The sequence below is a fragment of the Hylaeus anthracinus genome, unplaced genomic scaffold (genome assembly GCF_026225885.1).
Source record: "Hylaeus anthracinus isolate JK02 unplaced genomic scaffold, UHH_iyHylAnth1.0_haploid 11981, whole genome shotgun sequence".
Lineage (NCBI taxonomy): Eukaryota > Metazoa > Arthropoda > Insecta > Hymenoptera > Colletidae > Hylaeus > Hylaeus anthracinus.
This window is the reverse complement of record NW_026534329.1, coordinates 8,327,267-8,354,023: the sequence shown is the minus strand read 5'-3', so window position 1 is coordinate 8,354,023 and position 26,757 is coordinate 8,327,267. Positions and strand designations below refer to the sequence as shown.

The 26,757-nt window shown below is 36.5% G+C and overlaps 5 protein-coding genes across 9 annotated transcripts in view; 3 read left to right on the top strand and 2 right to left on the bottom strand.

The window, feature by feature from the left end:
* Positions 1-1,282: 1,282 nt before the first annotated feature.
* On the bottom strand, positions 1,283-3,871 carry LOC128885492 (uncharacterized). Its single transcript, XM_054139566.1, has 3 exons — positions 3,212-3,871; positions 2,885-3,135; positions 1,283-2,742 (listed from the first exon to the last, which is right to left on the bottom strand). Exons 1-3 carry the CDS (start codon positions 3,261-3,263, stop codon positions 2,545-2,547), a joined length of 501 nt encoding a protein of 166 aa, XP_053995541.1. The 5' UTR covers positions 3,264-3,871; the 3' UTR covers positions 1,283-2,544.
* Positions 3,872-4,919: 1,048 nt separating this feature from the next.
* On the top strand, positions 4,920-5,698 carry LOC128885491 (EKC/KEOPS complex subunit TPRKB-like). The gene has a single exon (XM_054139565.1). The coding sequence runs from the start codon at positions 5,151-5,153 to the stop codon at positions 5,691-5,693; it is 543 nt and encodes a 180-aa protein (XP_053995540.1). The 5' UTR covers positions 4,920-5,150; the 3' UTR covers positions 5,694-5,698.
* A 92-nt stretch (positions 5,699-5,790) lies between these two features.
* Positions 5,791-25,774, bottom strand: LOC128885487 (nuclear protein localization protein 4 homolog). Of its 3 annotated transcripts, none has more exons than XM_054139549.1 (14): positions 25,757-25,774; positions 25,111-25,210; positions 24,325-24,405; positions 23,790-23,994; positions 23,569-23,710; positions 23,351-23,488; positions 22,986-23,289; positions 22,753-22,890; positions 22,517-22,664; positions 22,253-22,413; positions 7,040-7,191; positions 6,825-6,963; positions 6,426-6,742; positions 5,791-6,065 (listed from the first exon to the last, which is right to left on the bottom strand). In XM_054139549.1, exons 2-14 carry the CDS (start codon positions 25,129-25,131, stop codon positions 6,041-6,043), a joined length of 1,971 nt encoding a protein of 656 aa, XP_053995524.1. In that variant the 5' UTR covers positions 25,132-25,210; positions 25,757-25,774; the 3' UTR covers positions 5,791-6,040. The 3 variants fall into 3 exon arrangements, with proteins under 3 accessions (XP_053995524.1, XP_053995522.1, XP_053995525.1); XM_054139547.1 differs by lacking the exon at positions 25,757-25,774 and adding an exon at positions 25,541-25,694; XM_054139550.1 differs by lacking the exon at positions 25,757-25,774 and having other exon boundaries at positions 5,791-6,345; positions 25,111-25,253.
* LOC128885489 (uncharacterized) lies at positions 9,563-22,068 on the top strand. Of its 3 annotated transcripts, none has more exons than XM_054139555.1 (4): positions 9,563-10,331; positions 14,510-14,827; positions 16,604-16,753; positions 18,327-22,068. In XM_054139555.1, exons 2-4 carry the CDS (start codon positions 14,510-14,512, stop codon positions 19,662-19,664), a joined length of 1,806 nt encoding a protein of 601 aa, XP_053995530.1. In that variant the 5' UTR covers positions 9,563-10,331; the 3' UTR covers positions 19,665-22,068. The 3 variants fall into 3 exon arrangements, with proteins under 3 accessions (XP_053995530.1, XP_053995529.1, XP_053995527.1); XM_054139554.1 differs by lacking the exon at positions 9,563-10,331 and adding an exon at positions 10,344-11,008; XM_054139552.1 differs by lacking the exon at positions 9,563-10,331 and adding an exon at positions 11,039-11,281.
* LOC128885490 (uncharacterized) overlaps positions 25,325-26,757 on the top strand; it is a 29,425-nt gene continuing 27,992 nt past the window's right edge. Inside the window, exon 1 of the mRNA XM_054139558.1 lies at positions 25,325-25,484. Within this exon, the coding sequence (XP_053995533.1) occupies positions 25,464-25,484 (21 nt within the window). The 5' untranslated portion in view covers positions 25,325-25,463. The remainder of the gene's footprint in view (positions 25,485-26,757) is intronic.

The following is a 26,757-nucleotide window of genomic DNA, read 5'->3' as shown; positions in this document are numbered from 1 at the left end:
AAGATTATGAATCTGTATTCATAGATTATGAATATAAACATTAGATCCATAAGTTGAGTTCGACATAAACATTGAAAGCATTACATCCATAAGTTCGGTTCGACATAAAGTATTTCCTATTAATTGAGGGAACTTCATCCTATTTTTTGTTAAATCAGGATATTTATAAGGATAGGAGGAGGGGTATATTTATAGGTATAGGAATATATTTCAACTTTCCATTTTCTTAACCGAAACTTCGAAAAGGAGGAGGGTACTCAATTTGACATTTTTTTTCCTTTTTTTTTTAAATGTATGTTACTCGATTACACCGAGATGGCTTGACCAATCGGGATGAAACCTATTGCACCGTAGAGCATGTCTATGAGGTAGTTCCATTATCAAGAAATTTTGGGATTTCTCATTTTTTACCCGTTTTCTTCTCATCTAAGACTTCTTCGCCTCATTATTTAAATAACTTCCATTTTTAGATAGTACTTCTGTTTATAAATTCATTTACAATTTAAACAATTGTAAATTTTAATAATAGTAGTAATAATAATAATAATAATAATAATAATAATAATAATAATAATAATAATATGGTTTATATATTACGTGTAGAAATTAATTCTGTGCCTCTGCATTTAAAAATATACAGTGTGGACCATTTAAAGTTATCCAAGCATTTTGATAGGTGAGACGCTGTTAGTCTCATACACATTCGTAACCTCTATGTTTATTGAAGACATTTGTTTAAATTAAATAATGGGTGCTTTTTAACGTATGTTTTATTATAAATATACAGGGTGTCCCAAAATTGTTGTAGGTCCTTGAAAAGGGTGGTTCGGGAGGTGATTTGAAACGACTTTTTCCTTAGCGAAATTTTTGTCCGAGGCTTCGTTAAGAAGATATTAGCGGAAAACCCCGACCAATCAGAGCGCGAGTATGCCGGTGGAGCGTAGGCTACGTGCTAGGCAGCCGCGTTCATACGCTACTGCGGGCCCGACCAATCAGAGCGCGAGTATGCCGGTGGAACGTAGAGGCCACTGGCGCGCTAAGTGGCCGCGCTCATACGCTACTACGGCCGCTCCACCGACATACTCGCGCTCTGATTGGTCGGAATTTTTTGTTAATATCTCCTCAACGAAGCCTCGGACAACATTTTCGCTAAGGAAAAAGTTTTAAATCACCTCCCGAACCACCTTTTCCAAGGACCTACAACAATTTTGCAATTCATGTAGAATTATTAACTAAAAACTCCGACCAATCAGAGCGCGAGTTGTTTCAAATCACCCCCCGAACCACCCTTTTTAAGGATCTTCAACATTCTTGAGACACCCTGTATTGTACAAAGAAATTGTATATGTCATAGAATGTACATTTTATATGTCACTGATATTGATAAAATATTACAAGAAAATAATTGAATGTCGAGTGCATTGAATTAAAAAAAGCGTTAACTAACATTTTTGGGACACCCTATATTTTATATTGATTATTTATTTTACATTTATTTTCCAAATTAATCAATTGTTAGTTACATAAATAGGTTGCAGTAATTGCTCTAAAACATTTCCATCTTGTTTGAATGCATAAGTCATTCATAAATCAAGAACATGACCTTCAAGGTGAAAGACAAGGTCATAAGAATATTTCTCCCTCGAAATTGAGCAACGTTTGTTCGAAACATTTATCGCTAACTCCTATAGTTTCCGAAAAATTCTACTGGGGAATATTAAATGCTCCACCCTGTATATTATTACTAGACTGCGGATCTTTATGCAAAATAAAATCTTCGCAAACGTGACTACAAACATTGAATTTAAATAGGAATTTATTTTATTTTGCAAATATTGGAACATGAGCTTTATTTTCAATCTTTTTTGTATTCTTGCATATTGTTTGCATTTCGTAGTTTCTTGCACATTCAAATTTCTTATAAATGCATAAAGATCCGCAGTCTAATTATTATAATAATAAATGTATACATATGTAACTCTATATGTAACTTTTAAATAAATTGATTCAATAGGTCATTTGTGCAGATATTATCAAGGACACCGTGATAAGTATCTAATACGATAACGTTATTCAAACTAACCTGAAAGATTATCGAGTTCGAGTAATAGTTAAATCACCCGAGTATCGGAAATGAGCGCGATGATATCGTAATAATGATAACATGTGTAATAAAAAAGAGAAGCTCCAACCGTGAATGTTGTAGATAAAATAATACATGGAATCCATGGATTCTAATAATTGGCTGAATTCATATTTGAACATGTTCAAATGCATTTACTATCTGATCAAGCTAAATTGTTTAAAAAAAGGAATTCTTTTAATTATTCAATCCGATTAGAAACCAGAATTTTTGTATACACCTATCCCAAGCTTGGAAATATCTAGATTCTAGATCATACCAATCGCTGAAAACACCCATGATTAAACACATTATGACCCCTGATTAAGTACTATTTACCTGATGATTTAATTTCGCATTTTTATTACCTTTTATTATTAATCACAATTGTATCGTTTCAATAAAGTTTATTCGAAAGGTATTCACGCTTTCTCGAAGTACCTGGGATCAATGGTTATACCGCGAAAAGCTGCATTCTTGTCGCAACATTTCTCATTGTCAGGATTCTTTTGGCAAAGGTCGCAACCGCAAGTTGGCTGCCGTGGTTCCTGAGGTCCGCATTTAGGCGGGCAAGGTAGCGGCTTCGGCTTCTCCTCGAAACAGCACGGTGCACAAGGATCCTACAAATATTTTTTAATGTAAACAAATGATAATCGTTACGTTGAGTCGTACTGTATCGAAAAATAATAAATATTATAATAAATATTATAATAAAATAAATAAATAATATTTCAGGCTTACAATTAAAATTGAGGTTTTTACCTGCATTTTAATAATGCAACAAGGTGCCGTAGTTGGACAAATCTCACTAGGCAGTTTGTATGGTGATTTTTTTTTAGCAGGAGGACAAGGAACGTCTAAGCCTCCGTTGAGCGATCCTTTGCTTTCGTCAAGCGATCTTCTGCTTTCCTCGTGCGATCTTCTGCTTTCGTCGCTTTTATCTTCGGTCTTTTTCTTCCTCGGAGGGCATGCCGATTTAATTTGACTGACATTCCAATTCAATCCAGAATTTACTAAGCCAACAATAAAATGTCTGAGAAATTTCCAAAAAGCGATTCGTACCCGCTTCGTTATGAAATGGAAAGTTACCGCAATCGATTAGTTTACCAAACACAGATCTGCATGAACTTTTGTCGGTCATAATTTCGTACAACGTTCTTATACAGTATAATTTTACAGTATAATACTTTTAAAATGATAAAAGAGGTATTTATAACTACAGGAATTTTTATGACATTTTGTTTTGTATATTAATAATCGAAAGTACAAATGAATGTAGGGTTAAGTTAGATGCATATTATATACACCAATATACACGATCTACTCGATGTTCAATCTTTTCTTTCTTATTGTTCAAGTTTTCGAGTTTTATAATTAAGTAATTTTAAAAATAAAATTGTCGAAGTGTGAACTGAAGCTTTAATATGAACTAAAACATCCATTCTTTTAGCTTCTTTGTTCATTTTCTAAGAATCATTAAAGAATTTCGGTACCAGTTTTTACTCGACCAAAGCATTTTTAAAATGTGATGTGCAAAACTCTAGGTTTCGAATAAATCTGAAGTTAACCGACGTGTTTGTCTCGCTTTCTTCTTTGGAAAATGTTCAAACAAGGAAACGAGACAAACATATCGGCAAACTTCAGATTCATTCGAAGCCTAGGGTTTTTCCCATCTTTGCAGTTTACAGACCTTTGATCATGTACAAGGTGTCCCAAAAATGTTGGAAGTCTTTGAAAGGGGTGGTTTGGGAGGTGATTTGAAACAACTTTTTCCTTTGGGAAAATGTTGTCCGAGGCTTCGTTAAGGAGATATTAACAAAAAACCCCGACCAATCAGAGCGCGAGTATGCCAGTGGAGCGGCCACGGTTAGCGTATCAGCGTGGCCGCCTATCGCGTAGCCTACGCTCCATCGGCATACTCGCGCTCTGATTGGTCGGAGTAGCGTAGTCTACGCGCTTTAATGGGTCGGGGTTTTCCGTTAATATTTCCTAAATGAAGCCTCGGACAACATTTTCGCTAAGGAAAAAGTTGTTTCAAATCACCCCCCGAACCACCCCTTTCAAGGACCTTCAACATTTTATATGACACTGATAAAGATAAAATATTACAAGAAAATAATTGAATGTCGAGTGAATTGAATTGAAAAAAGCGTTAACGTTGGCAAGGAGATATTCAGAAAGATGCGTGGATCCATGCACTTGTACGCATGCGCTAAGAGACAAAGACAGATAGAGTACCACGGTTTTCTTTCTCTGTTTAGTTGTGACTTTTAACTGTGATATGGTTAGGTCCGGTTTTAGCAATATTGGGGCCCCGGGCAAGATTATCGTGGTGCCCCTTCATAGGCTTAACATTTTTAAGAAAAGAAGACAAGGTAATAATATCAACCGATGAATCTGTAGCTAAATTGTAAAGATTGTTAATCTACAATATATAGCAGCTTTACTAATCTACACCGAACTCCGACGCCTTCAAAAATCTACTGCCCTGGACAATTGCCTGACCGCGCCCCCCTCTAACGCCGGCCCTGAACATGGTACCGTGGAAATGATTGATATTGACTTCACCGACATCAGTTTTAATCGACATCAATTACACACATTATAGTAGATAAATCTGTAAAATGTCTAAATTAAACACCTTTCATAATTAATCGCATAAAATGTATATCGAAGATGATTTCGAACAACTGTAAGAATCCACAACTGTTTGTAGCCCTCTAGTGGTGGAGTTTCTTCCAGAAGGGGTCGCCACCAAATGTTTTCGCCTGCAAAATACTGCACCATACTGTACTATGTATCATATATACCAGAGCACATATCATATATGTACATAATTAAAGTTTGCTTTAGTTGATTTTAGCTCTTTTAGTGGTTATTAAGTAATTAGTTTGAAATCAGATTTCTTGAAACAATAAACGAAAACACGTATTACTATGAAAAGAAACGCGAACTTAACGATATTATAAGTTATACATAAAATTAAAAAAAAATTCGTAAATCTTGATTGGAAATTACGTGATAGAAGATGGATGACTATACAGTACCGTTAGATCCTGAAACGGATATGTTTTGCACGTTATATTTATTTACAAATGTGCAAAACTCTGACGAAATACGCAAGAAAGTTCTGAATGGAGAACTTAGTTGTTCCATTATAAAAGCAGCACTTATAGTAGATCCGTTTCATGTAGTAGTAACTGCCAACAAAGCAGCAGTTAGCGCAAAGTTGAATCAGCTTACTACGAAGAGTATATATACTGAAATTTTATTTAATTTGTCAATATCGAAGAACATATCACGTTCATTAATGGAGTTTGGTATTAACGATAATGATAAGAATGTATTGATAGTACACGTACACAAAATGGATAATGAAGGATCAATGTCAGAAATACTTATGAAGAATATAAAAGGGGAGAGAACTTCACTTTCCAAACTATCTCAATTTTCAGACCTTGAATTGATAAAAAAAACATACAAAATTGATAAAGACGAACAGACTGTATCTAATTTAACTTATTCTATTGTATCCAGAATTAGTTGTAAAGAGTTTATATTATTAAAGTAACGTTACGGTTGTCAACAAAACTATCAATGTTTTGAGAGACAAGTTCTAAATATTATGTATCAAATTAAATTTGTCAGTAATGACAATAAAAGCTTGCTGAAAATTGAATACAGTTTATTCTGAATAAATATTATCATATGTTTCGCTTGAAATCTCTGCCAATCATTTTCTATAATCATGCAGCATTATAATTGCAGTATAATTTTTTCCATCAAACTTGATATTTGTTATTTATTCAAACTTAGTATTTATTTTTGTCACATGCTAATGTAAACTTTGTGATAACTTAAACTATGGTAATTATTAATTTTGTCCAGGTTCATTCGGTTCATAATTTCACATTTTTACTATGAAGAATTACTGTTATCGTTTCTGTAAACATAATAATTTACAATATATTTATAAGTAATTCATATGTACTTATATCGTAATGATAACATGAAAAGAACTGGCTGTTACATTTTGCATTTCCACACGAGTTATAAATAAATGCATTGTAAAACATTGCGATACAGAGGAAAATTGGAGAATATATTATATACTTCGGTGAAAAATATTATTTTTTTTTGTTTTTTCTTTTCACTCATAAATAAGGCCAAAGATGCGTAGAAAACAATCGTTACGTCCGCAAGAAGACAGTATGCATCAAGTCCTGTGGAAGCAAAGTAGCAACTTATGGATAACACCCTTAAATGTGTACAGAAGCAATATAATATTGACAGTTATGTATACCTTGGCAAAGTACACATTTCGCAGATTGCAAGATCTGCTGCATTGATAAAAGTGCAAAATGAACAAGTCCAAAGCGATTGATCGGGAGGTGGATTCGAAGTTGGTTCTGTACCAACTCCTACTCCGTTTCCTCCTTCAGCCGAAGATGATGGCATTCTTGCGCTACTATTGAACAATGTCTGAGGTGAGTGTACTGTTGACGGCGTAGTCGCAGATATAAGTTGTTCTACGGTTGCCCAGTGTTCAGAACGTGCCCATTCTATCGCTTTCTGTCTGTCTTTATCACGAACTGCTTCTAACAGTGGCATCATGTGGTCCTAAAGAAAAAGAAAAATATGTTTCATAGGGATAGATAGATGTTTCATATAAATAACTATTTAAAAGAAGAGAATGCTATACCTTCATTGGTAACGTGTCCATTGTTGCAATAAAAAGTAACAAGTGAAAATCTGAAATAGCTTCTAAAAATTGATCTTCGTTAAATTGGTGCATGTAAGAACCAAGCGAATTGAATTCTTGTACTTGTCCATCAACGAGTCTGAAATGAAAGTTTGCGGTAACATAATCGATACTACAGGAACAATAAAATGACTGTATCAATATTTTTTACGTACCTATTCTCGATTGGAAATGAATTAATATTATCGCTAACGTAAAAAGTAAATTGTGGAGTGAGCGGCGTGGATGCAGGTATGTCTACCAATAAATATTCTACAGGCAAGGGTCTTGCTAGCCTTAGCACTTCGTTCCCATAGGAGTCTTTTTCCTAACAACAACAAACAGATGAAATTCAAATAGACTAATCTGGAAAAAATTCATTTTTTTTCTAAAGTCAATTCTTTATTTTAATTTCTCTGTGCTTAAAAATAGCAAGAGATGCGTTTGGACTAGAAAAGTTAAATAAACGAAATTATAGTGGACTGTTGTACAAAATCCAAGTCCAAATAAAGCAGTAAAAATATTTATTAGATTATCACTCCTATACAGGGTGTCTCAACTGAAGGAGGCCACCTAAATATCTCTTTTATTTTTAATAGCACAAAAAATATTTATAGCATAATTTAAATGGTATCCATATTAAAATTACATACATACATAACATATACATACTACATACTACAATACATACTAAAACTGTTACATATGAGACAAATGTTCGAAGAGTTGTAGCAGCTGTAAGGCAAAATCCACAGATTAGTATTGAACAATTGGAGCTGGACATTAATATTAATAAATTAAGCATATCACGTATGCTGAAGATGCAAAGATTTCACCCATTTCACTTATCGCTTTATGAGGACCTTCACAGTAGAGATTTTCAAAAGCAGATCTATTGATGAGCATTACAACAATTGGAAAGTGATGAAACGTTTTTTATAAAAGTTCTATTTACTGACGAAGCATCTTTTACTAAACATGGTCAGGTAAATGTTAGAAATATGCACTATTGGTCCATAGAAAACCCACGATGGATGAGACAAGTAGACAGACAAAGACTGTGGACAGTGAACAGTTGAAGCAAAATCATTGGACCTTATTTTATTAACGGGACACTGTACAGAGATAAGTACACAGGATTTCTATTAAGCGATCTAGATGACTTGATGGAAGATTTGTTATTAAGTGTTTGTGCAACTATGTGGTACCAACATGATGGTTGCCTAGCTCCTTACTCATAAGCAGCGGGTCAAGTTTTGAATAGAAAATTTCAAAATCGATGGATTGGACGTAATGGTCCCACAGTTTGGCCAGCACCACCAGATTTGACGCTATTAGATTTCTTTCTTTGGGGAAAACTAAAAGAAGAAGTTTACCAATAGCAACCTACACCGACAGCAATCTCACTGGAAATAATATAAAGAGTATCACAATCCATGATTGATCGTGTCAGAACATATAATGCTGTCGACAGACATCACTTTGAGCACTTAATAACATAAATAATAAATTCAAATGTGATTCCAATATTATTCTACAATTTTGGTAACTAAGGTCACCTGAAGGTAATGGTAATGACTAAAGCATATTTAAGTGTGTTTTCTCAGCTGGTATAAGATGGAATAAAAATAATGTAAGTATTCCTGATAAGAAAATAATGAGGACCTTGAAAAAATTGAAAATCCTATGAAAAATAACTGGACAAAAAAAATTTCTTCTATGGTATTCCTCTATGGATACCATTTAAATTATGCTATAAATATTTGTTGTGCTATTAAAAATAAAGTAGATAGGTGGCCTCCTTTAGTTGAGACACCTTGTATATATATATATATGTATAAATATGTATTATTTTTTAATTAGATATTTTTCTTACGATATGTAATTTGATTATATTGACGTCTTGACAAAACGAGGTCAAATTTAAAAGTATTAGGTAGCATTTTCTCTGAACGAGATTTTTTACATTTTCTCATTATCCACAAAACGTAATTGGTTTCATAGAGACGCTACCGAGGATTATTAAAAAATGTCATGTTTCTCTGGATTGTAATCTCTGTATTGCAGAAGTAATGAGAGTTTAATTTAAGCCATGTTATATATTGCGATTGAAAAGTGTGCGGTTTGGCAAAGCGTTAACAATCATTCGGTTTCGATTATGGGCAAAAAAAGGCTTCGAGTAAATCTGAAGTTTGCCGATATGCATGTCTCGTTTCTTCTGTTAAACATTTTCCAGAAAAGGAAACGAGACAAACACATCGTCAAAATTCAAATTTATTCGAAGCCTAGAGTTTTGCCCATCTCTGCTTTCGAATAGCGACGTAGACACGGCCCTGACTCGCGCCGAAGCCGAGTATTGGTTGGACAATTCCATTGGCTGTTGGAAGAGGGCAGGACCGGCGCAAGGCAGGTTCAGCGCGTATTTTGGGGGTGGCCCGCAGTCTACGAAAATGTTGATTAACTTTTCACGGAATGATGACACCATTCACAGATGCAAGGCATTTTTTTATTAGCAACGATTCAGTTCAAAGGAGTGACAAAAATCATCAAAGTATTATTATTTAATATTCATCTTATAAAAAATATATAATATGTAACGGTATTTGTGAATAAATAATTCCGCGTTGTAAAATTCAAGTGTAGGATTTGAATGTGAATTTTTGAATTTCACGCAAAATTTTTGAACCGAGCTCCGCAGAGGGTCACGCCGGCCCTGGAAGAGGGCATAACGAGGTTTGCAAGGAGGATTATGAAGGCAGGTCCATAATGTTCGCGATCGTTGGGGAGATGCGCGCGCAGCGATGGAAGCCGCAGACGACACCGGCATCGTTTGCCACGAGTCGAGCTGAGAGCGTGCGAGAGAAAGAGGGAAGGGAGCAGCTGCGCGACGAGGGGTAGAGAGAGAAGGAGAGAGGTTCGTGATTGGTCGGTGGTGGGGGATGACACGGGACGAGGAGAGGAGAGCAACAGCGTAAGCGACTAGCGCGCGCTGTGGTGTGTGTCGGTCGGTCGGTCGGTCGTCGCCGCCATGCTAGTGGTTAGTTTAGTGAACCAAACATCATGATGTGGCAAAACGTTCGCACGAGCTAAGACTGAAGTAACGCCGTGTTACCGGCGCGCCGTCGTTATGTTATCGATAACAATCAACGACGTTCGATAAGCGTAAACACCGTAACCGTGAAAAAGTACAAACAAAAAAAGAAAAAAAAAAACAGAAAAAAAAAAGGAAAAAGTCTCGAGTAAAAGCTTCGCGTGCGACAGCGGCAACGAAAACGTCGAAGTGCACGGATTCCTGCGTACGGGAACCCGCGCGACACTACGCAGAGTCCCGATGTAAATTAAACTCGAGCCGTGGATTCGAGCGAACGTTACCGAGGTAATCGTCGTCACCGTACACGTTGGGAGTGACGAGTGCCAACGATCAGCCTCCATCGCGCGGCAAGGAGACTATCACGAATCGTATACACGGTACGGAAGCATTTACGGTTCTACGATCCAAATGAAAGAAAGAGTAAAAGAGAGATAGAGAGGGAGAAAGAAAGAGAGAGAAAGAGCGTGTGATGTATGTATATATGTGAGAGCGAGCAAGCGCGCGCGCACGATGCGTGTTTGTATGGGTGATAAGGAAAATTATACAGGGTGTCCCAAAAATATTGTAAGAGGTTGGAAGGAGGTGGTTCGGGAGGTGATTTGAAACAACTTTTTCCTTTGGGAGAACGTTGTGCGGGATTTCGTTGAGGAGATATTAACGGAAAACACTGACCAATCGGAGCCGCGGTAGCGAAGACTACGCGCTAAGCGGCCGCGCTCATAGGCTACCGCGAGCGCTTCATCGGCATCCTCGCGCTCTGATTGGTCGGGGTTTTCCGTTAATATCTCCTCAACGAAACCCCGCACAACATTTTTGTTAAGGAAAAAGTTTCTCAAATAGCCCCCGAACCACCTCTTTCCAACCTCTTACAACATTTTTTGAACACCCTGTACATGTCTCCTGTATACGTGTAGCGTGCGCGCGCTGACGGAAAACGAGTGTGCGTAGTGTATGCAGAGTACCGCACGGAGAAAAGACGGAAAGAGAATGAAAGAAGAATAGGACGAACGGGAGAGAAAGAAAAAGGCGCGTACGTTCGCAAAACATCGAAATGGTAGGAGCAAAAAAAAAAAACAGTCGCGAGATATTCCCGCGGAATTCGCGTGAACGTGTAGTGCGGTTTCCGAAGCAGAACGCGGTGTCTCGTCACGGCCAGTGACAAGTGCAATATCGGCCAGAGGCACGGCGATAAGCTGTAAGAATCCATATATCATACGAGCGGTTTTTATCGGTTGTACGTGTTGGTGTCACGAACCATTTCGTGAAAGAAATGCGTCCACCCCCGTCGGCCGTCTCTCCCTTCGATCACTTTCTCCCGGACGAAATGGTAAATCCCAAAACTTCGACCGTTCCCCCGACCTCTCGCGGGTTTTGGCGGGATTTCGCGCGCATGCGCGCTCCCGCATGAAATGTCATTTTTTCCGTTTCGTCGATGCTGCCTCGAATTGTTGCATAATTAACTATCCCGGTCGCGAGACGATATTTATCGTTATTAAAAGAAGCTAACCTATGCGAACGAGGCTGTCGTGAACGACGATATCGCGACATAACCTGGACACGCGTCTCGTTGCATGCAATAAATTTGTTTTTCGCGGCGACCTGGGGGGGGGGGGGCAATGGAAACAAGTAAACCGAACACGGACGCGTAAAACCGTGTTGTAAAGATATCGGTCGTTTGTTATTCTCTCGCGTCGGTCAATGGAAAGCAATCCTCTTTTTTTTTATGTCGATATGTAGGTTTGAAAGAATTACTTACAAACTTGGGGAATTAGCGAGAAACTGAAAATTAATAGAGACCAATATGCTGCAATATTTAGAATAGAATGTTTACCTTAGAATTTTTAAAATTTAGAGAAGATAAAGTAAATGTTTGTGTGATTTATGATGAACATGATTGCGATCATGTTTATGATTGAATGTTTGTCTTATTCTGGTGTAGTATATTTTTTTTTTAAATTTACTTGAAATATTTTCAATGATTCGTACAACTAATGAATGTGTAATCACTAGACTGCGGATCTTTATGCATTTATAGGAAATTTGAATGTGTAAGAACTTACACAATGCAAAGAATATGCAGTATAAAAAAGATTGAAAGTAAAGTTCATGTTAGAATATTTGCAGAATAAAATGAATTCCTATTTAGCTTCAATTTTTGTAGGCACATTTGCTAAGATTTTATTTTGTATAAAGATCCGCAGTCTAGTAATCACTATCCATCAATCGATTTTGCTTAAATTTGATTAGATGTTATACTAATGTTAGGTGTAGAAATTGATTCTGTGCTTCTATATTCAATCCTCTGTAACTCTAGTTTAAACAGATATATTTACTGTATGCATATACTCTGTATTTTTATAAACCGTATTTATAGATATACTTTTGGTACGTTAAGGTACGAATTTTGTAAATCCTCAACCTGATCTTTGTATTACAATGTATTTATTATCTATTACCATAACAATCGTAGCATTTATAATCTATACTAAGTCTCAATCTGGTGGTCATTGCAATGCATATGTACGAATTTTATTAATAATCAAATTTTGTTGTTATTCTTTTATAATTATTGTAATTATTAAACAAACTTGTATAATCTGTTTGAATAATTATAATATTAATATTAAGCAAAAATGTGTGGCTGTTAATCTTCGTGGCAGTGTATATGCACTTATAGTAATATGGAAAGCATAGAAAAATATACATAATATATGTAAAATATATTCTATTAATTATATTAATATTTCGTTTTGCATGAGTACATGGACGTTTTGATTGCGTTTAGCATATATTTGTTATATTTTCTTCTATCATAAATGCATAGCATAAATGTGTAGCAAGATTATACATGTATAGATTCATTGTAATGGAGACCAAGTTGAGAACCTAGAATATTAGAAATTTAACATATAATAACAAAATGGTGATTAAATATTTCTATTTAAATTGGAGTCATGAATAATTAAATGTAAAAGTACAGAATTAATTTCTATGCTTGTAATCCGTTAAAAGAACAATAAGCAACATTTATTAGCTACCAAACTCTCTATATACAGATTTATTGTAATGTCCGTCAAGTTGAGAATCAAGTTACGCATTTAAATTCATTATATGTAGAATTAGATTGACTTAGAATCTTGGCACCTTAAAAACAAACAAAATAAGTATTTCTACTCAAATATTTCTACTCAAACTAGAATTATAAATGTGTGAACATAAAGGCACAGTATTAATTTCAACATCCAATATAACATCCATTTGTTTAAACTGGAGTTATAAATGATTGAATATAAAGGCACAGAATTAATGCCTACACCTAATGTTAAACATAGTTATCGAATTTACTTATGGAATATACTTTTACTTTTTACTCAAAGTTATTTAATACGTTAAATGAGTTTCGTACAATTTATCGAGATTTTTGTAAAAGACAAAAAGTATGTACTAAATTAAATAAACGTATCAGTCGATTTGTACACGCGATTCGCATGGCACGAGTTCCGTCTAAAAAAAACCAGCATTCTCCTTGAAGTAACATTTCTCTACCACAAGGATGTTGTAACGCGAAAGGAGAGAATATCAGGGGGCCAAAAAAAAAGACGAAAGAAAAAAACAGCGTAACGTACAAACCACTTATTATTACGCATAGGTGTATTAAAATACGACCTTAACATTATTTGCCTAAATAACGCGATCATGTTTAGCGATACGAGCGTTGTAAAAGATATATTTTTGTATCTATATTTCGAGTTGGTAATTTAATGGAAATAGATTTCGTTCGCTGTCTTTTGGAATCAGAGTCAGACGAAACTCCAGGCTTCGAATAACCCTGGAGTTTGTTTACATATTTGTCTCATTTCCTTTGAAAAATTTTCAAAAGAGGAAACGAGATAAATTAACCATAGGTCAGTCGAAACCTAAAGTTTAGCCAAACTGCAATTTTGTTCAGTCCCTGTGTTATGTTTACACTAGTGATTCGCTTTTACTTATTTCGGCAATTTGCAGCTGGTAAATTACCAGACAATTAACCATAAGAGTTTTTAATGCTATACAGTGGTCCATAACAAACTACTGTAACCAGTAGCACAGCACGGGTTATTTAAATTTTAAATGGTGTTTTGTGACACAACGCTTCTAATTTAATTCTTTTAAACATTAGAATAGTGTCCACAATCCTATTGACTGTAAAGAAATATTTTATTAATTGTCTCGTTGGGATATATTTTAGCTGTTAACACTTTATCTACCGGGCTATTTAGAAGCAGACTTTAATTCAGAAAAGAATATGTCAATCTAGGGTGACAATAATTCCTCTGTACTGTTACTGGGTACATTGAAAGCCAAGTCTGTTACCAAACACTGAACATTGTTCGTAGACAACCATCAACGCAGTAAATAAATTCGAATAGCTAAATACTGCAATTAAAAAGCCTATAAATAGGCTCCCGGTAAATAAAGTGTTAATTAGCCAAATACTTTCCACTAGTTTGAACAATTGAAATGCGAAGAGGAATGGAGCAGAGGTAGTTGACAATATTTTCCATGGTGTTTTCAGATGCTGGATCCGAGCGTGTTAACGGATTTAGAAGAACTGACGCTTTGCAGTTATTGCAAGCAGAAGTATAACGACGCCGAGCAATGCCCGAAATACCTTAGTTGCAAACATTACTTCTGCCTACGTTGCATAGAAAACAATTTATTAAAGGGACGGGAGTTGTTCTGCGCCCACTGTTGGAAAAGGACGGACCTGGGCGACCAAGGGCCCGATGCTCTACCGACTCATTCTTCTCTCCTCGCGCTAGCCAACAATTTGTCTCACTTGAAAATTACCACGAACAACACATCCGGGAAAACCAACGACAAGGAGAGAAAGGTACATAACGAAGAAAATGCTATCATAGAAACAATTTTTGAGTTCGATGCCCGCTTATATGCATTGCGAGCTCGTACGAAAATCGTAAAGAAAGCACCAGTTATGAAGCCCTACCGAGATACATTCTGATAGTAATAGGATTATGTCATAAGGTCTGCGATAGTTTCCTTTCAAGATCTATAGAACAATTTTGATATACGGTTGGATAATTTTATAACTCGAAGGCCTCCAAGTGGAAAACCACATTGAAAAGCCAAATATCAAGTGTTTCCAATGGTTTCTTTTTTACAGAGAAGAATTTATACAATTTCTCTGTAGAAAAAGAAATTCTTACAGTTGGATAATTTTATAACTTGAAGGCCTCAAACAAGGAAACCACATTGAAAGGCCAGATATCAAGTGTTTTTGATGATTTCTTTTTTATAGAGAAGAATTTATACAATTTCTCTTTAACTCTGAGAATATTTTAGGTATGTTGTAAAGTACATTTGGAAATTTTATCGATTCATTTCACAAAGAAATCTTTGAGATATTGCAGTTGCCTTTTGAGAAGGGGATTCCTTGGTGTGATTTTTAAATAATTTTTAGGATTTATTTAGGGAAAAGCTATAATGGCTTTCGCTATGTGGCTTTTTTCTACGTATTACTACACGTTTTAAGTTTTTAAAAATAATACGTCTATTGGCAAATGTATTCCTAAACGTATCTAAAGTATTCTCAAAGTTATAAGAATAATTTCTTTAAATAAATTCTTCTCTGTAAAAAAAAATCCCAAGAAACACTTAATACTTGCACTCCTACGGCGGTTTCCTCCTTACGGTTAATTATACTTGAAAGATATTGTCTAATATACAGGATGTGACAATAACTCAACCTTAACGCACAATTGCTTCACTCAAAAGTTGCAACACATCGAAGGGGCCATACAATATATGAATTGCTGTTTTAAAGAATATATCAAGGTCAACTTTGATCTTTTAAATGTAACCTTAAATTATACTTGAATGATATTTGTCTAATATACAGGATGTGGCAATAACTTGTTACACCTTAAAGTGCATAATTGCTTCACTGAAAAGTTGCACCATATCGAAGGGGCCATACAATATATGAATTGCTTTTTTAAAGAAGATATCAAGGTCAACTTTGATCTTTTAAACGTAACCTTATATATTATCTATAATAAGATATCATTTGTTTAAAGAAACTCGTCAACCTAGAATACATGGTCATTTATTGTAATATAAAGCCTTAAATTGAAGTTCGAAGTCAAACATGGATCGAAGAAAGAAAGAAGGGAACAAGATGTTCCATAACTAAATAATTCTGATCTTGGTATCTTCCTTAAAACGTATGTCGGTGATAAAGCAATGCATACATCTTATACTCCTCCCGAAAGGTTACTAGTTTTGCATGGAGACATTTTGTGTATAATAATTGGTTCAAAAGTTATTTAAGCTGGAATAAGTTATTGGCGTATATGGTGTAAAATAAAATAAGGGTACAAGTGTAACAGGTGTTTAACCTCAATTGTATGCTACACACCCTTGACAAATAAATGAATATGATGAAATAAGGGTAGAAGAATTAATTGTGGCCCCTGTTTTTAAGCTGGAACAAGTTATTGGCCCACTTGTATACGGTGTAAAATAAAATAAGGGTACAAGTGTAACAGGTGTTAAAGTTAATTCTATGCTACGCACCCTTGGGAAATGAATGAACCTGAACATAATGAAATAAGGGTAGAAGAATTAATGGTAGCCCCTGTTTTTACAGAGTGAGAATTGCCACACGCACGGGATGCCTCTGGCGTTATGGTGCGCGACATGCTGCACGGCGCTTTGTAGAGCATGTGCAACTCCACAGGAACACCCGGGCCACCAGATTAAATCGCAAACTGATGCCAAAGAACAACTTATATCCGACGTAAATATCCCGCTATTTTAAATCGATACGCATTAACTGCTTTGCATGGTAACAGAGAACTTTAGCCAGGGTGGCAAGGAAATTAACGGCTTGTAATTGTGAGAGCAATAGGAAACGAAGGTTCCTTCAAGTTATGTAGGATTACTATTATAAGATTAACCCTTTGCAGTCTAGAGGTGATTCTCAGACACCATTAGGTTTTACGCAGCAAATCTACAATACCTAATGTTTTTTTAGGTTTAATTTCTTTGGAGCTCGAAGAGTCAGGTTATTCTCAAATCTAGATAGCTTAGAATACATGGCAATAGAATGCTAAGAAACATCTCGAGTTGCTACCAGATACCAGATCCAGGTAGATATCAGAAAAAAGGGCTTCGAATGCAAAGGGTTAACATTTTACCAACCTGTATTAATTGACTTTCTGTTATGGCAACCAATACTTTGTTACACGAATAATAAAATATTATATAAATATTGGTCTCGAAAGGATTCTAATGGATAAAATAAATACTGTGTGATATTTAGACAGCGGATCCTTATGCATTTATAGGAAATTTGAATGTGCAAGGAATTGCAAACTTCACGCAGTATGAAATAATTATTGTATTTATATCATTATTTCATTTTCCATAAGTGCATCTGGAAATGCCTTTTGGTTATGTTTAGCAAGTGTTTATTATACTACTTTATACCATAAATGCATAAACATTCGCAATTTAGTGATATTAATGTTTCGAAAATAAAAAATGTTATTAACTTTAGTTGTATATTCAGGATTGAATGTTTGTCTTATTCTGGTGTAGTATATTTTTTTTTTAAATTTACTTGAAATATTTTCAATGATTCGTACAACTAATGAATGTGTACTAGAATGTATTTACAAGAGATAGTAATCACTAGACTGCGGATCTTTATGCATTTATAGGAAATTTGAATGTGTAAGAACTTATACAATGCAAAGAATATGCAGTATAAAAAAGATTGAAAGTAAAGTTCATGTTAGAATATTTGCAGAATAAAATGAATTCCTATTTAGCTTCAATTTTTGTAGGCACATTTGCTAAGATTTTATTTTGTATAAAGATCCGCAGTCTAGTAATCACTATCCATCAATCGATTTTGCTTAAATTTGATTAGATGTTATACTAATGTTAGGTGTAGAAATTGATTCTGTGCTTCTATATTCAATCCTCTGTAACTCTAGTTTAAACAGATATATTTACTGTATGCATATGCTCTATAAAGATATATTATTATTATTATTAATATATATATATATACTATTAACTTCAGTTGTATATTCAAACCAGTTGGTAAAGTGTTGGCATAACTGAAACGATTTGGAAGCATCAATTAATTTCCTTTTAATGAAAATTTGATTATAGAGCTACGCCAAATACCCCATTACCTATTTTCTCTACTTTATTTATGTTAAATTGCATATCGGCTTAAAAGTTTCAATTTCTGTATTACTCTCACGACCACAAGCAGTTACTATCCTTCTATTAAGAATATTAACTCCTAAGAATATCGACGACTTGTTATCAAAATTGACTGGGAAGGTGTTTTGCAGGTTCAATTGGAGCTGGTTGCCATGGGAAAGTTATCGACCGAGATTCAGAGATTGGCTATGCAGCAACGGGAGTTTTTGATAAAAGTGTTGGAGGCCTGCGTAACGTTGAAAACGCACGTGGAAACGGATCTTCAGAACGGCTGGAGTCACTTTCCTGAAATAACTGACGCGCGGGAGACGCTTGGTAAAGCGAAAGCTAGTCTGCAGATGATCGAGAGCCCCGGGGACGTGTACAGTTTACATTCGCAGCTGATAATCGAGAAACAGAGATTGCAATCCAAGTATCAAGAGATGATGTTGCAGTGCCAGCTGGACGACCTGATAGGGAACTCGGGGGTGGTGTTCGATTTCGCATTGTTGAAGCAAGCGCTGGCTGGAATCCACACGGGCGAGCCGATAGTCTCGCAAGGTGCGAGTAACGGCGGTAGATTACCGAATCACTTGGCGGCTTCGCAAAACCCGATATTGTTCCTCGCTAACTATTGCATGTCCCAGCTGTATTCGAGGCACGTGGTCAGCAAGCAACAACACATGCAGAACGGTTCCATAGAGTACCACTCGAGCATGATGCAGCCACAGCCAGCTCCGCCGGGGTCCGTCCACGTTCACCAAGGTCCACCGGCGCCGGCCACCCCGCAGCAACTTCTCATCCCGCCTGGTTCACCGTCCGTCAAACCCGCGCCACCGAATGCTATGCTACACCCGCAGCAACAGTCGACGTTCATACCGGAAGGGGTCGGCAGCGGCGGCGGCGGCGGCGGTGGCGGCTTGGTAACCGTCCACTCGTCTTCTCAACCACCGTCCACCGGCATACCAGCGTCCCTCCGAGGACCTTCGAACCCTTATCCACTGTACTATTTCAATATCGAGGTGAACGGATCGCCCCACGGTCGCATCGTGATAGAAGTGAGGCCCGACGCGGCGCCAAAGATGGCCAAGAATTTTAGCGTGCTCGCCACCGGCGAGGTGGGAGTCGGTTACAAAGGTTGCACGATCTTTCAGTGCTGGGACGGCGAGTCGGTCATCACCGGCGACTTCGAGTTGAACAACGGCCGCGGAGGCAGGAGCATATTCGACGACGGATACTTCATGCCCGACGACACAAAGTTCCCCGCGGTCAGAGGCGCGGTGGGAATGCGACGAACGCAGAAACGGCACGATAACCTTGGCATGGTCGGCTCGCAGTTTCGTATAATACTGCAGGAGATGCGCGGCTTTACGGGGATCTTCGGCCACGTCGTCGAGGGATTGGAGCTGGTCGAGAAGATATCTACTTTCGGCGATCAGACCGGCAAGCCTACGAAGAATATTCTAATCACTAAATGCGGTAAATTGTAACGACGACGCTATTGCGGTTAGTATACCGATGGGTACGCCGGCTACCCGTATACTCTATTTCTCCCCGCTCTAGATAACTCGCTGTTTGCGAGTCGCGAACGCTATCGCTCCTCCTGACCTCTGCGTTCCATGAGCAAAAGGGTTTGAGCCCGAAGAGAAACCGCGTAATATCCGAAATGATATTACCGCGACGCGAAGAAAAAAGCGAGAAAGGCTCCAATGGAAAAAAATCGCGAGACTGCTCCGGTACGAGTCGCAATTTAATTAACTATTAACAATAGAATTCTAAAGATATCGAATCTATTTTTAAAACGTGGACGCAGAAAGAAGAAACAAAGATCCATATTTTGCTATTGATCCGGGGAATCGACGTGATTCCGTATCTACAATAACGACGATGATCGATATATAGAAATACGTACCTCAAGATCGATCGTGATATCGATACGACTTCTAGCTGTACGACGTTTGTTTTAGAAAGAAGTATCCGACGTTTATTTTTGGCTATCGGCGTATTGCTACGTATAGTTGATAGAGGAATTATCCGCACCGGGATTTATCGAGCGTCGGGCGCGTGACCGGCGCTCTGATTGTTTAGATTGTAGGTAGTAAAGAAAAACCAACAAAAAAAGAAAAAGAAATAATAATAAAATAAAATATGAAACGCGTAGTTGAGAGATAAGTACGGATAAAAAAAAATATGGGGGATATAAAAACTTGTATGTGTGTATACACATACATCCATATATTTGTAAAGAAAATTAAACAAAACAAAAAAAAAATACGAAGAGACACACATGGTACAGGCGGGAAACTTTTTTCGTTTTATAACCGATAAAGCGCGGACTACTTTGTAAAGTCAACGAGAAAAAAGAAAAAGAAAATATATATGAAAATATGTGAAAATCGTGATTCCATATACGCAGGTCGTTTTAGAAGTTTCACCGAACGATACGTAGGCGTGTAAAAAGGGCCAATTCCGTTTTTCGTCCGATCGGCACGATCCGCGTGTCGTTCCGTTCCAGAGGAGAGAGTCGAAAGGAGCGAAAAGGGAAACTCGAGTCGAACGGAAAAATAGCGATTAATTTGTTCCTGTTGTAAACGACTTTCGAAGACGTTCCCTTCCCTTTTTGCTCTTTGCTGGTCTAGAAAAGGCCGTTCGCGAATTAACTGTATTTAAGATTAGATCTCAACATGAAAATGTATGCAAGGCCTAACTACTACTACGTAGATATCGTAAGCCTCCGTCGTCTGATCAGAAGAAAAAGAAAAAAAAAAGAAAAAAAAAAGAAAACGAACGAAATGAGCGAATATATATTAAACGAATCATTCCTCGATTGCTGTATAACGAAGTACTACGATATATAATGTAACGCGTTATACTACTCGTCTCGAATCCTCGTAAATTCCCCGTCGTTATGTATCATAATTGTCACGATGTGTACTCGGTGCGTGTGCGAAAGCGAGAACGGTCGATGAGACAAATTTTCCGATTCCCGTAAAAATCGGCCCACGGCGAATATATATACAAACAGACGAATGCGAGGAACCGCACTCACGCACGTACTCGTAGGACAAAAAAATGTTTGCACGCCCTCGACGTCGCTGATATAATGCCTTTTTCGAAAGAGAACCTCATTCGATGTTGAACTTGAAAGTTTTAACACTTGTTGATTAGCTGATAAACGCGTTTTGCGACCAACAATTATTCGTTGCATCGCGGATGAACGTAACAATCGCCGTTAGAGTGTAAAAAAGAAAAAAAAGAAATTACGTAATAGGTACGACGATCGAAGGGGTGGTCGAGAGCTCGAACGCGAATTTTCCCTCGTTTCGGAAAACAACTGAGAAACCATTAGTCGAAAAAAAAAAAACTCGAATATTATAGGACACGTGTAAAATTCAATGTTTCCGAGCGAAGGCTAAAAAACCCACCTGTATACACACAATACCCACGCGCGCGCGTATATACTACATATATTTTTATGAACGTGATGAGGTAACAACGCATAGCTTGTAATATCGATTCTAACAACCGACACAGTTTACCTTGCCCCTCGCGTTCGAATTAAACGGTTGAGCGGCTACAACTTTCGATAAGTTTCTTTTTCCTTTCCATCTTTTATTTTTGTTTTCTCTCTCTTCTTCTTCCTCTCTTTTCCTTTCTATTTTTGTTTCTCTGTCCCCTCGTCCACTCTAAGTCTCCTCCTTCTAAGTTAAGGCGTAATCATCGTTACACACGAGAAATTGAAATCATTTTGTTTGTAGCCTACGGAACCGCACGTTCGTAGTGCATTCGCTTCGACAGTTTTATTTCATTATACATGTACGAAATGAAGTTCGTTGCCCAATTTAAATGTACTTTTAATCAAACGATTTTGGGTTATAAATTGTTTCTCTTTCACTCGTGTATATTTTTATGTGGATACCTTTTACCTACCTCTACGCTATTGTAACATGTGATATATAACATGATATAACATGTGGCGCTACAGTGTCATGTGTATATGAATTCGCAAGATTCCATGTTAATTCCAAGCGAAAAAAGTAATTGCATATGTTCAAGTAAAAATATTAAATGTACTCACCTTGTAGAAGACATCTGGAACGTACTGTTTATCAGTCGATTCGATTACGTATCCCAATTCTGGAGCGTCTTTCGTAGGAACCAAGCAGCCGTCTCGCACCAATGCCATGCATTGATTGGATACCTGATAACCTTCCATGTGAACTTGATTTTTACCGTCACCTGGAACCGTCAATGCACATTTACGTTTTTAATGTAATTCTCATTCTCTCTACGGAATGTATTAACGCATAGGCAATACTTTGACGCGATGCAAGTAACTTACCGGTAACGCAGACAGTAACAAACTTTGAGCCAAAATAATTATTAGGAGAAAAACGACAAGGATTTGGATACTGGTTCTGAAAATACCCAGCCATAATGCACTCTTGAGCAGACAAAAAGTGACTTTCCACGTTTCGAACGTGCTTCACCTGAATAAATTAAACTAACGCTATTAATAAAGAGGAAGAGTTTGATTATTTTAAAGAGAAATATATAAATTAATTGTAAATAAATTACCGTTCCTTTCGTAACATCGTCAGCTATAAGGTCAGTAAAAATCCATCCAACTTTTCTTAAGTTAAGTAAATGAGCCAATTCGTCGACTAATGCTTCCTTCTCGTCTGGCAAAAGTCGTAGCGTATCTCTCTTACTTTCCTAAAACAATCGTAGGTGCATCGTAGTTTAAAAGATCACCCCTACAAATGTTATCCTATAAATCGTATCATCTATTTTCCCTTTCGTTGACTTACCTGCGGTGGCTCGTAAATAGCCGCAACAACGGCTCTGATTCCTAATGGTATGTCGCTGTGAATTTCGTATCTTCCATATAAATACCCGATACGTTGATGGCCAGTGATGCGCCAATAATTTAGGAAACGTTCGACTAAACTCGGATTTTCAAACATAACATTGTCCACGTGCCGATAAGTTTGACGATTTAGAATAATAGAATTCGGCTGACATTTACTACAGATACCTCGCGGCCAAGGAGGATGATCTTTACAACCAGTCTTTATACGGCAGCTTATGTCGTCTAATTGTATAAATTTTCCTCTGTAAAAGAAACGTATGTTGTAGTTGAAGGTTAACATATACGATACGATGGTTAACATACCTGTCAACACCAGCGGTGAGTTTCCTGAGATACGAATGGAAAGACAAGTGTTTTATGTTCTGTTCCTTAAGATAAATTTCATCGAAAGGTTCTAAAGGAGAACAATGAACACAACATCCGTTTCCACCATGCCTACATCTATATAAAAAGGTTGATATTTAAAATTTGATTTTATCTTAAGGATTCCTATTTATATATTTATATTTATATTTACTTACAGTTTTCCATCGCGTTTCCTTTGTATTTTACCATCGAGTTTCCACAGTTGTTCGTCGACTTCATCTTCGACTACATTTGGTATAGATCGGGAAGCATTGGTGTTACGATTGGCATTTCCTGGTACGTCCATTGATCCAGGTTCTGTCACCGAATAATGATAAATTAAATTATTGCGATGAAAAGAATGAATGAAAGAATGAAGTAAAAATTTAATTAAAACCTTGAGTTGCATTGACGGAGGCAGTACTAGTTGATGGAATATTCCATAGCTGTGTTCCATTAAAGGGTGCCAAATATAACATATCTCCATGATTAAGACCTATTCCAGCAACTGTTCTACTTCGAGAAGATATAAGTTCATCTTTATGATTTCGTTGTTTATAGAGTCCGAATCCAAAACTGTTTAATTCAAAGACAACAAAAACCTAAAGCCACAAAAGATTTATAAATTTATATAGTATTAGTATAGTATAGTATTGTATAAATGCTATTTAATAGTAGGTGAACCAAAAAATATTGTCGTTTCTGTGAATCTCAATACTTCTTTATCATTCATCAACTCATTGATTTTTAACCATTTAGTACACGTTTAGTACATGAATATTTGCACACTAAATGGCAAAAGGTTGTTGATAACGAGGATAATTACATAATCTATTAGAAATAGAAATGTATTATGAATGTATTTGTCTGAATTTAATGTAAAAGAAATAACATTACTTTCTGGTACACCTAATAATAACTAAAATACATACCTTTTCAAATAATTGGGAAACTGTATCAGATCGATCTACGTCTATGCGTTTTGTTCCCTCTGAAGATTGCACGCGTAGAGTCTACAAGTAAACAAATTATATGTAGTTAAACTAACTAAGAATAGCTCTAGCTACACGGTTAAACTTTGGTCTTTGATTAAACTTCTTCGCGATGCAATGGTATAAAGAAATCGATATATTTTGAATTCAAGAGAAGTTCAAATTGTTATTGATTTTGACATAATAGAGGGGTATATACAATAGTTATTTTTCTATTCGTGACGATTGATGTACCTCCATTTAGATATAATAATCTTGTCATCTTTGCAAAAATGAAGTTATATGAATATTTCATCTATGATACGAATTTTCTTTTTCTAAAGTAATATTTTACAATGTATAACAATGTATTTATAATTGAAAAAGTTATGTAAGACAATAAATAACAAATCAGACTATTTTATGAAAACAAAACAATGCAATCTATTTAAGGTAAAGATATTTATACTATTTATGCAATTAAGCTATTAGAATTAATTTTATATCGTTACATCGGATTTCGAAAAAGGCATACAAAAAAAAAACAAACGGGTAATGTGTACCCAATTGAACTCGTATCTGGGAACTTTTAGCAAGTTACATCAATGTCACCGCGTGAAATGCAAAATACTCGGTAATTTATAAAGCAAACGAATAATTTCTTGAATGAAGTATAAATCGGCATGGATCGAAACGAATGTAGGAAACGATCGGCGAGCATTAACCATTTAGCAGCGGGTAACTTACAATTTGCCCGGACTTTGACATTTCGCCGGTGTCGACGAAGCATCAGCTGTTCAACTCGCTGTTCCGTTCGCTTGCTCCTAACCCACCGCTCTAAAAGTCCCTAGAAAGCGTACGAAAATTGTTGAGTCAACGTCTAGTATCCTAACCTCTTCGTCGAATTGTGCAAGTATCAGAATCGTCGAGATACGATGCTTTCCGTTCGCTTTCGTTTTTAAATCAGTGGCCCTTCGATTTAAAGTTCTCCGAATCGAAGAAAAACCGTTCCAAAGATATCAATAAACGAGTTTCGTGGTTCGAGGTTCACTCGTCAACAAACTCGAACAGAACTCGGCCGATTGCACAGCATCGTTTCGATGTTGGCGAACAACGAATCGGTGAGTAGAATGCGAATACAGTACGAATACAATACGAATGCGAATGAAATAAGTACGTGTTTTCGTGGAAGAAGTGTCACTCTGTTTTTGATCTTATACGTATGCAGCCCTTTTCCCCCACGCGAACGAACTGCGAGCAGTGCGATCGCTATTAATTTTTCATCCGTGGAAAAATAAATTTCGATAACCGCTGTTATTCTATTTTATTCTTGTTCTGTGTCTTTTCTTTATTTTAAATATCTCGCTTGACAATGTAGCGAGAACCACCGTGCCTTTTCCACTCTTTTGAATCAGCCCGTATTCGCTGAGTAATCTCTTTTTGTTGCACCGACTATTTTGTGCCGCGCTATTGGCCCTCTTGCGTTTACTTTTCAGCACTCTCGTTCACGCGGATCACTTTCGAATGTCTATGAACGACGCGCGGTGTAAACAACAATGAACGATGCATCGTTTTAGATAATTTAACTATAGAATGGTACAACTATAGAATGGTATGACTATAGAATCGTACTCGCGGGTTAATGAACCACCGCACAGTGGGGCGAGCGTATAGTACGATTGGACATTGGTACAACTAAGTATGAAATCAGTAAAATATGTTAAATATTTATTATGAATTGTTCTCAGAAGGTATCTGTTTATATAATAATACTTATTTTTGTCATTTTTGTACTTATCTTATTATTTAATATAAATATTTATTCATTACCTTTTATAGATTCAAATCCATTTCTTCTTCCAAAAGTTGTTTTGCTTCTGGATGCATTTCCCTGTGCTGTGTAGTAGTTGTAGGTCTCAAATGTAAAATTATCGGATCTAAATTAATTAATAAATTGTTTAAAATGTCCCTGTTATTGTCGACTCTTGACATCTTTCTTGAATGTAATTCTCTATATGATCGGAAGAACTTATGGTTTGCTTCTTGTGCATCTTCTGCTAATTGTCCTATTGGTACTATTGCGTTTTTTATGATGTCTGATCCATGAATCAGAAGTTTGTGAACAGTTACAGGCATATCATACCAATTATATTTTGATATGTACATTTCAGCGGTTTCACTGGCGTAGATTTCAAATTTATTTGGATTAATTGCTAATCCTGAAGATACTGCTTGTAATATTGCTGCAAAACGTATTATTAAATTAACATCTATTCCGGATAACTCGAGGAATGCAAAAATATTTCTGGCCGTGTTCCCATCATTGGATGTTCCTTTTCCTTGTTCTACATAATCAACTAATAGGCCCATTTTATTTTTAAATTCCTTTTGAAT

What these genes read in the sequence shown, in the direction of transcription:
- LOC128885492 (XM_054139566.1), bottom strand. Translation starts at nt 3,263, where the DNA reads ATGACCGACAAAAGTTCATGCAGATCTGTGTTTGGTAAACTAATCGAT. An exon ending in TGGTAAACTAATCGATTGCG is followed by an intron (nt 3,136 to 3,211) that starts GTAACTTTCCAT and finishes TTGTTGGCTTAG; the next exon opens with TAAATTCTGGATTGAATTGG. An exon ending in GTTGCATTATTAAAATGCAG is followed by an intron (nt 2,743 to 2,884) that starts GTAAAAACCTCA and finishes AAATATTTGTAG; the next exon opens with GATCCTTGTGCACCGTGCTG.
- LOC128885491 (XM_054139565.1), top strand. Translation starts at nt 5,151, where the DNA reads ATGGATGACTATACAGTACCGTTAGATCCTGAAACGGATATGTTTTGC.
- LOC128885489 (XM_054139552.1), top strand. Translation starts at nt 11,225, where the DNA reads ATGCGTCCACCCCCGTCGGCCGTCTCTCCCTTCGATCACTTTCTCCCG. An exon ending in ACTTTCTCCCGGACGAAATG is followed by an intron (nt 11,282 to 14,509) that starts GTAAATCCCAAA and finishes TGGTGTTTTCAG; the next exon opens with ATGCTGGATCCGAGCGTGTT. An exon ending in CCAACGACAAGGAGAGAAAG is followed by an intron (nt 14,828 to 16,603) that starts GTACATAACGAA and finishes CTGTTTTTACAG; the next exon opens with AGTGAGAATTGCCACACGCA.
- LOC128885487 (XM_054139549.1), bottom strand. Translation starts at nt 25,131, where the DNA reads ATGTCAAAGTCCGGGCAAATT. An exon ending in CTCCGTCAATGCAACTCAAG is followed by an intron (nt 23,711 to 23,789) that starts GTTTTAATTAAA and finishes ATTCGGTGACAG; the next exon opens with AACCTGGATCAATGGACGTA. An exon ending in TTCCAGATGTCTTCTACAAG is followed by an intron (nt 7,192 to 22,252) that starts GTGAGTACATTT and finishes TGTTGTTGTTAG; the next exon opens with GAAAAAGACTCCTATGGGAA.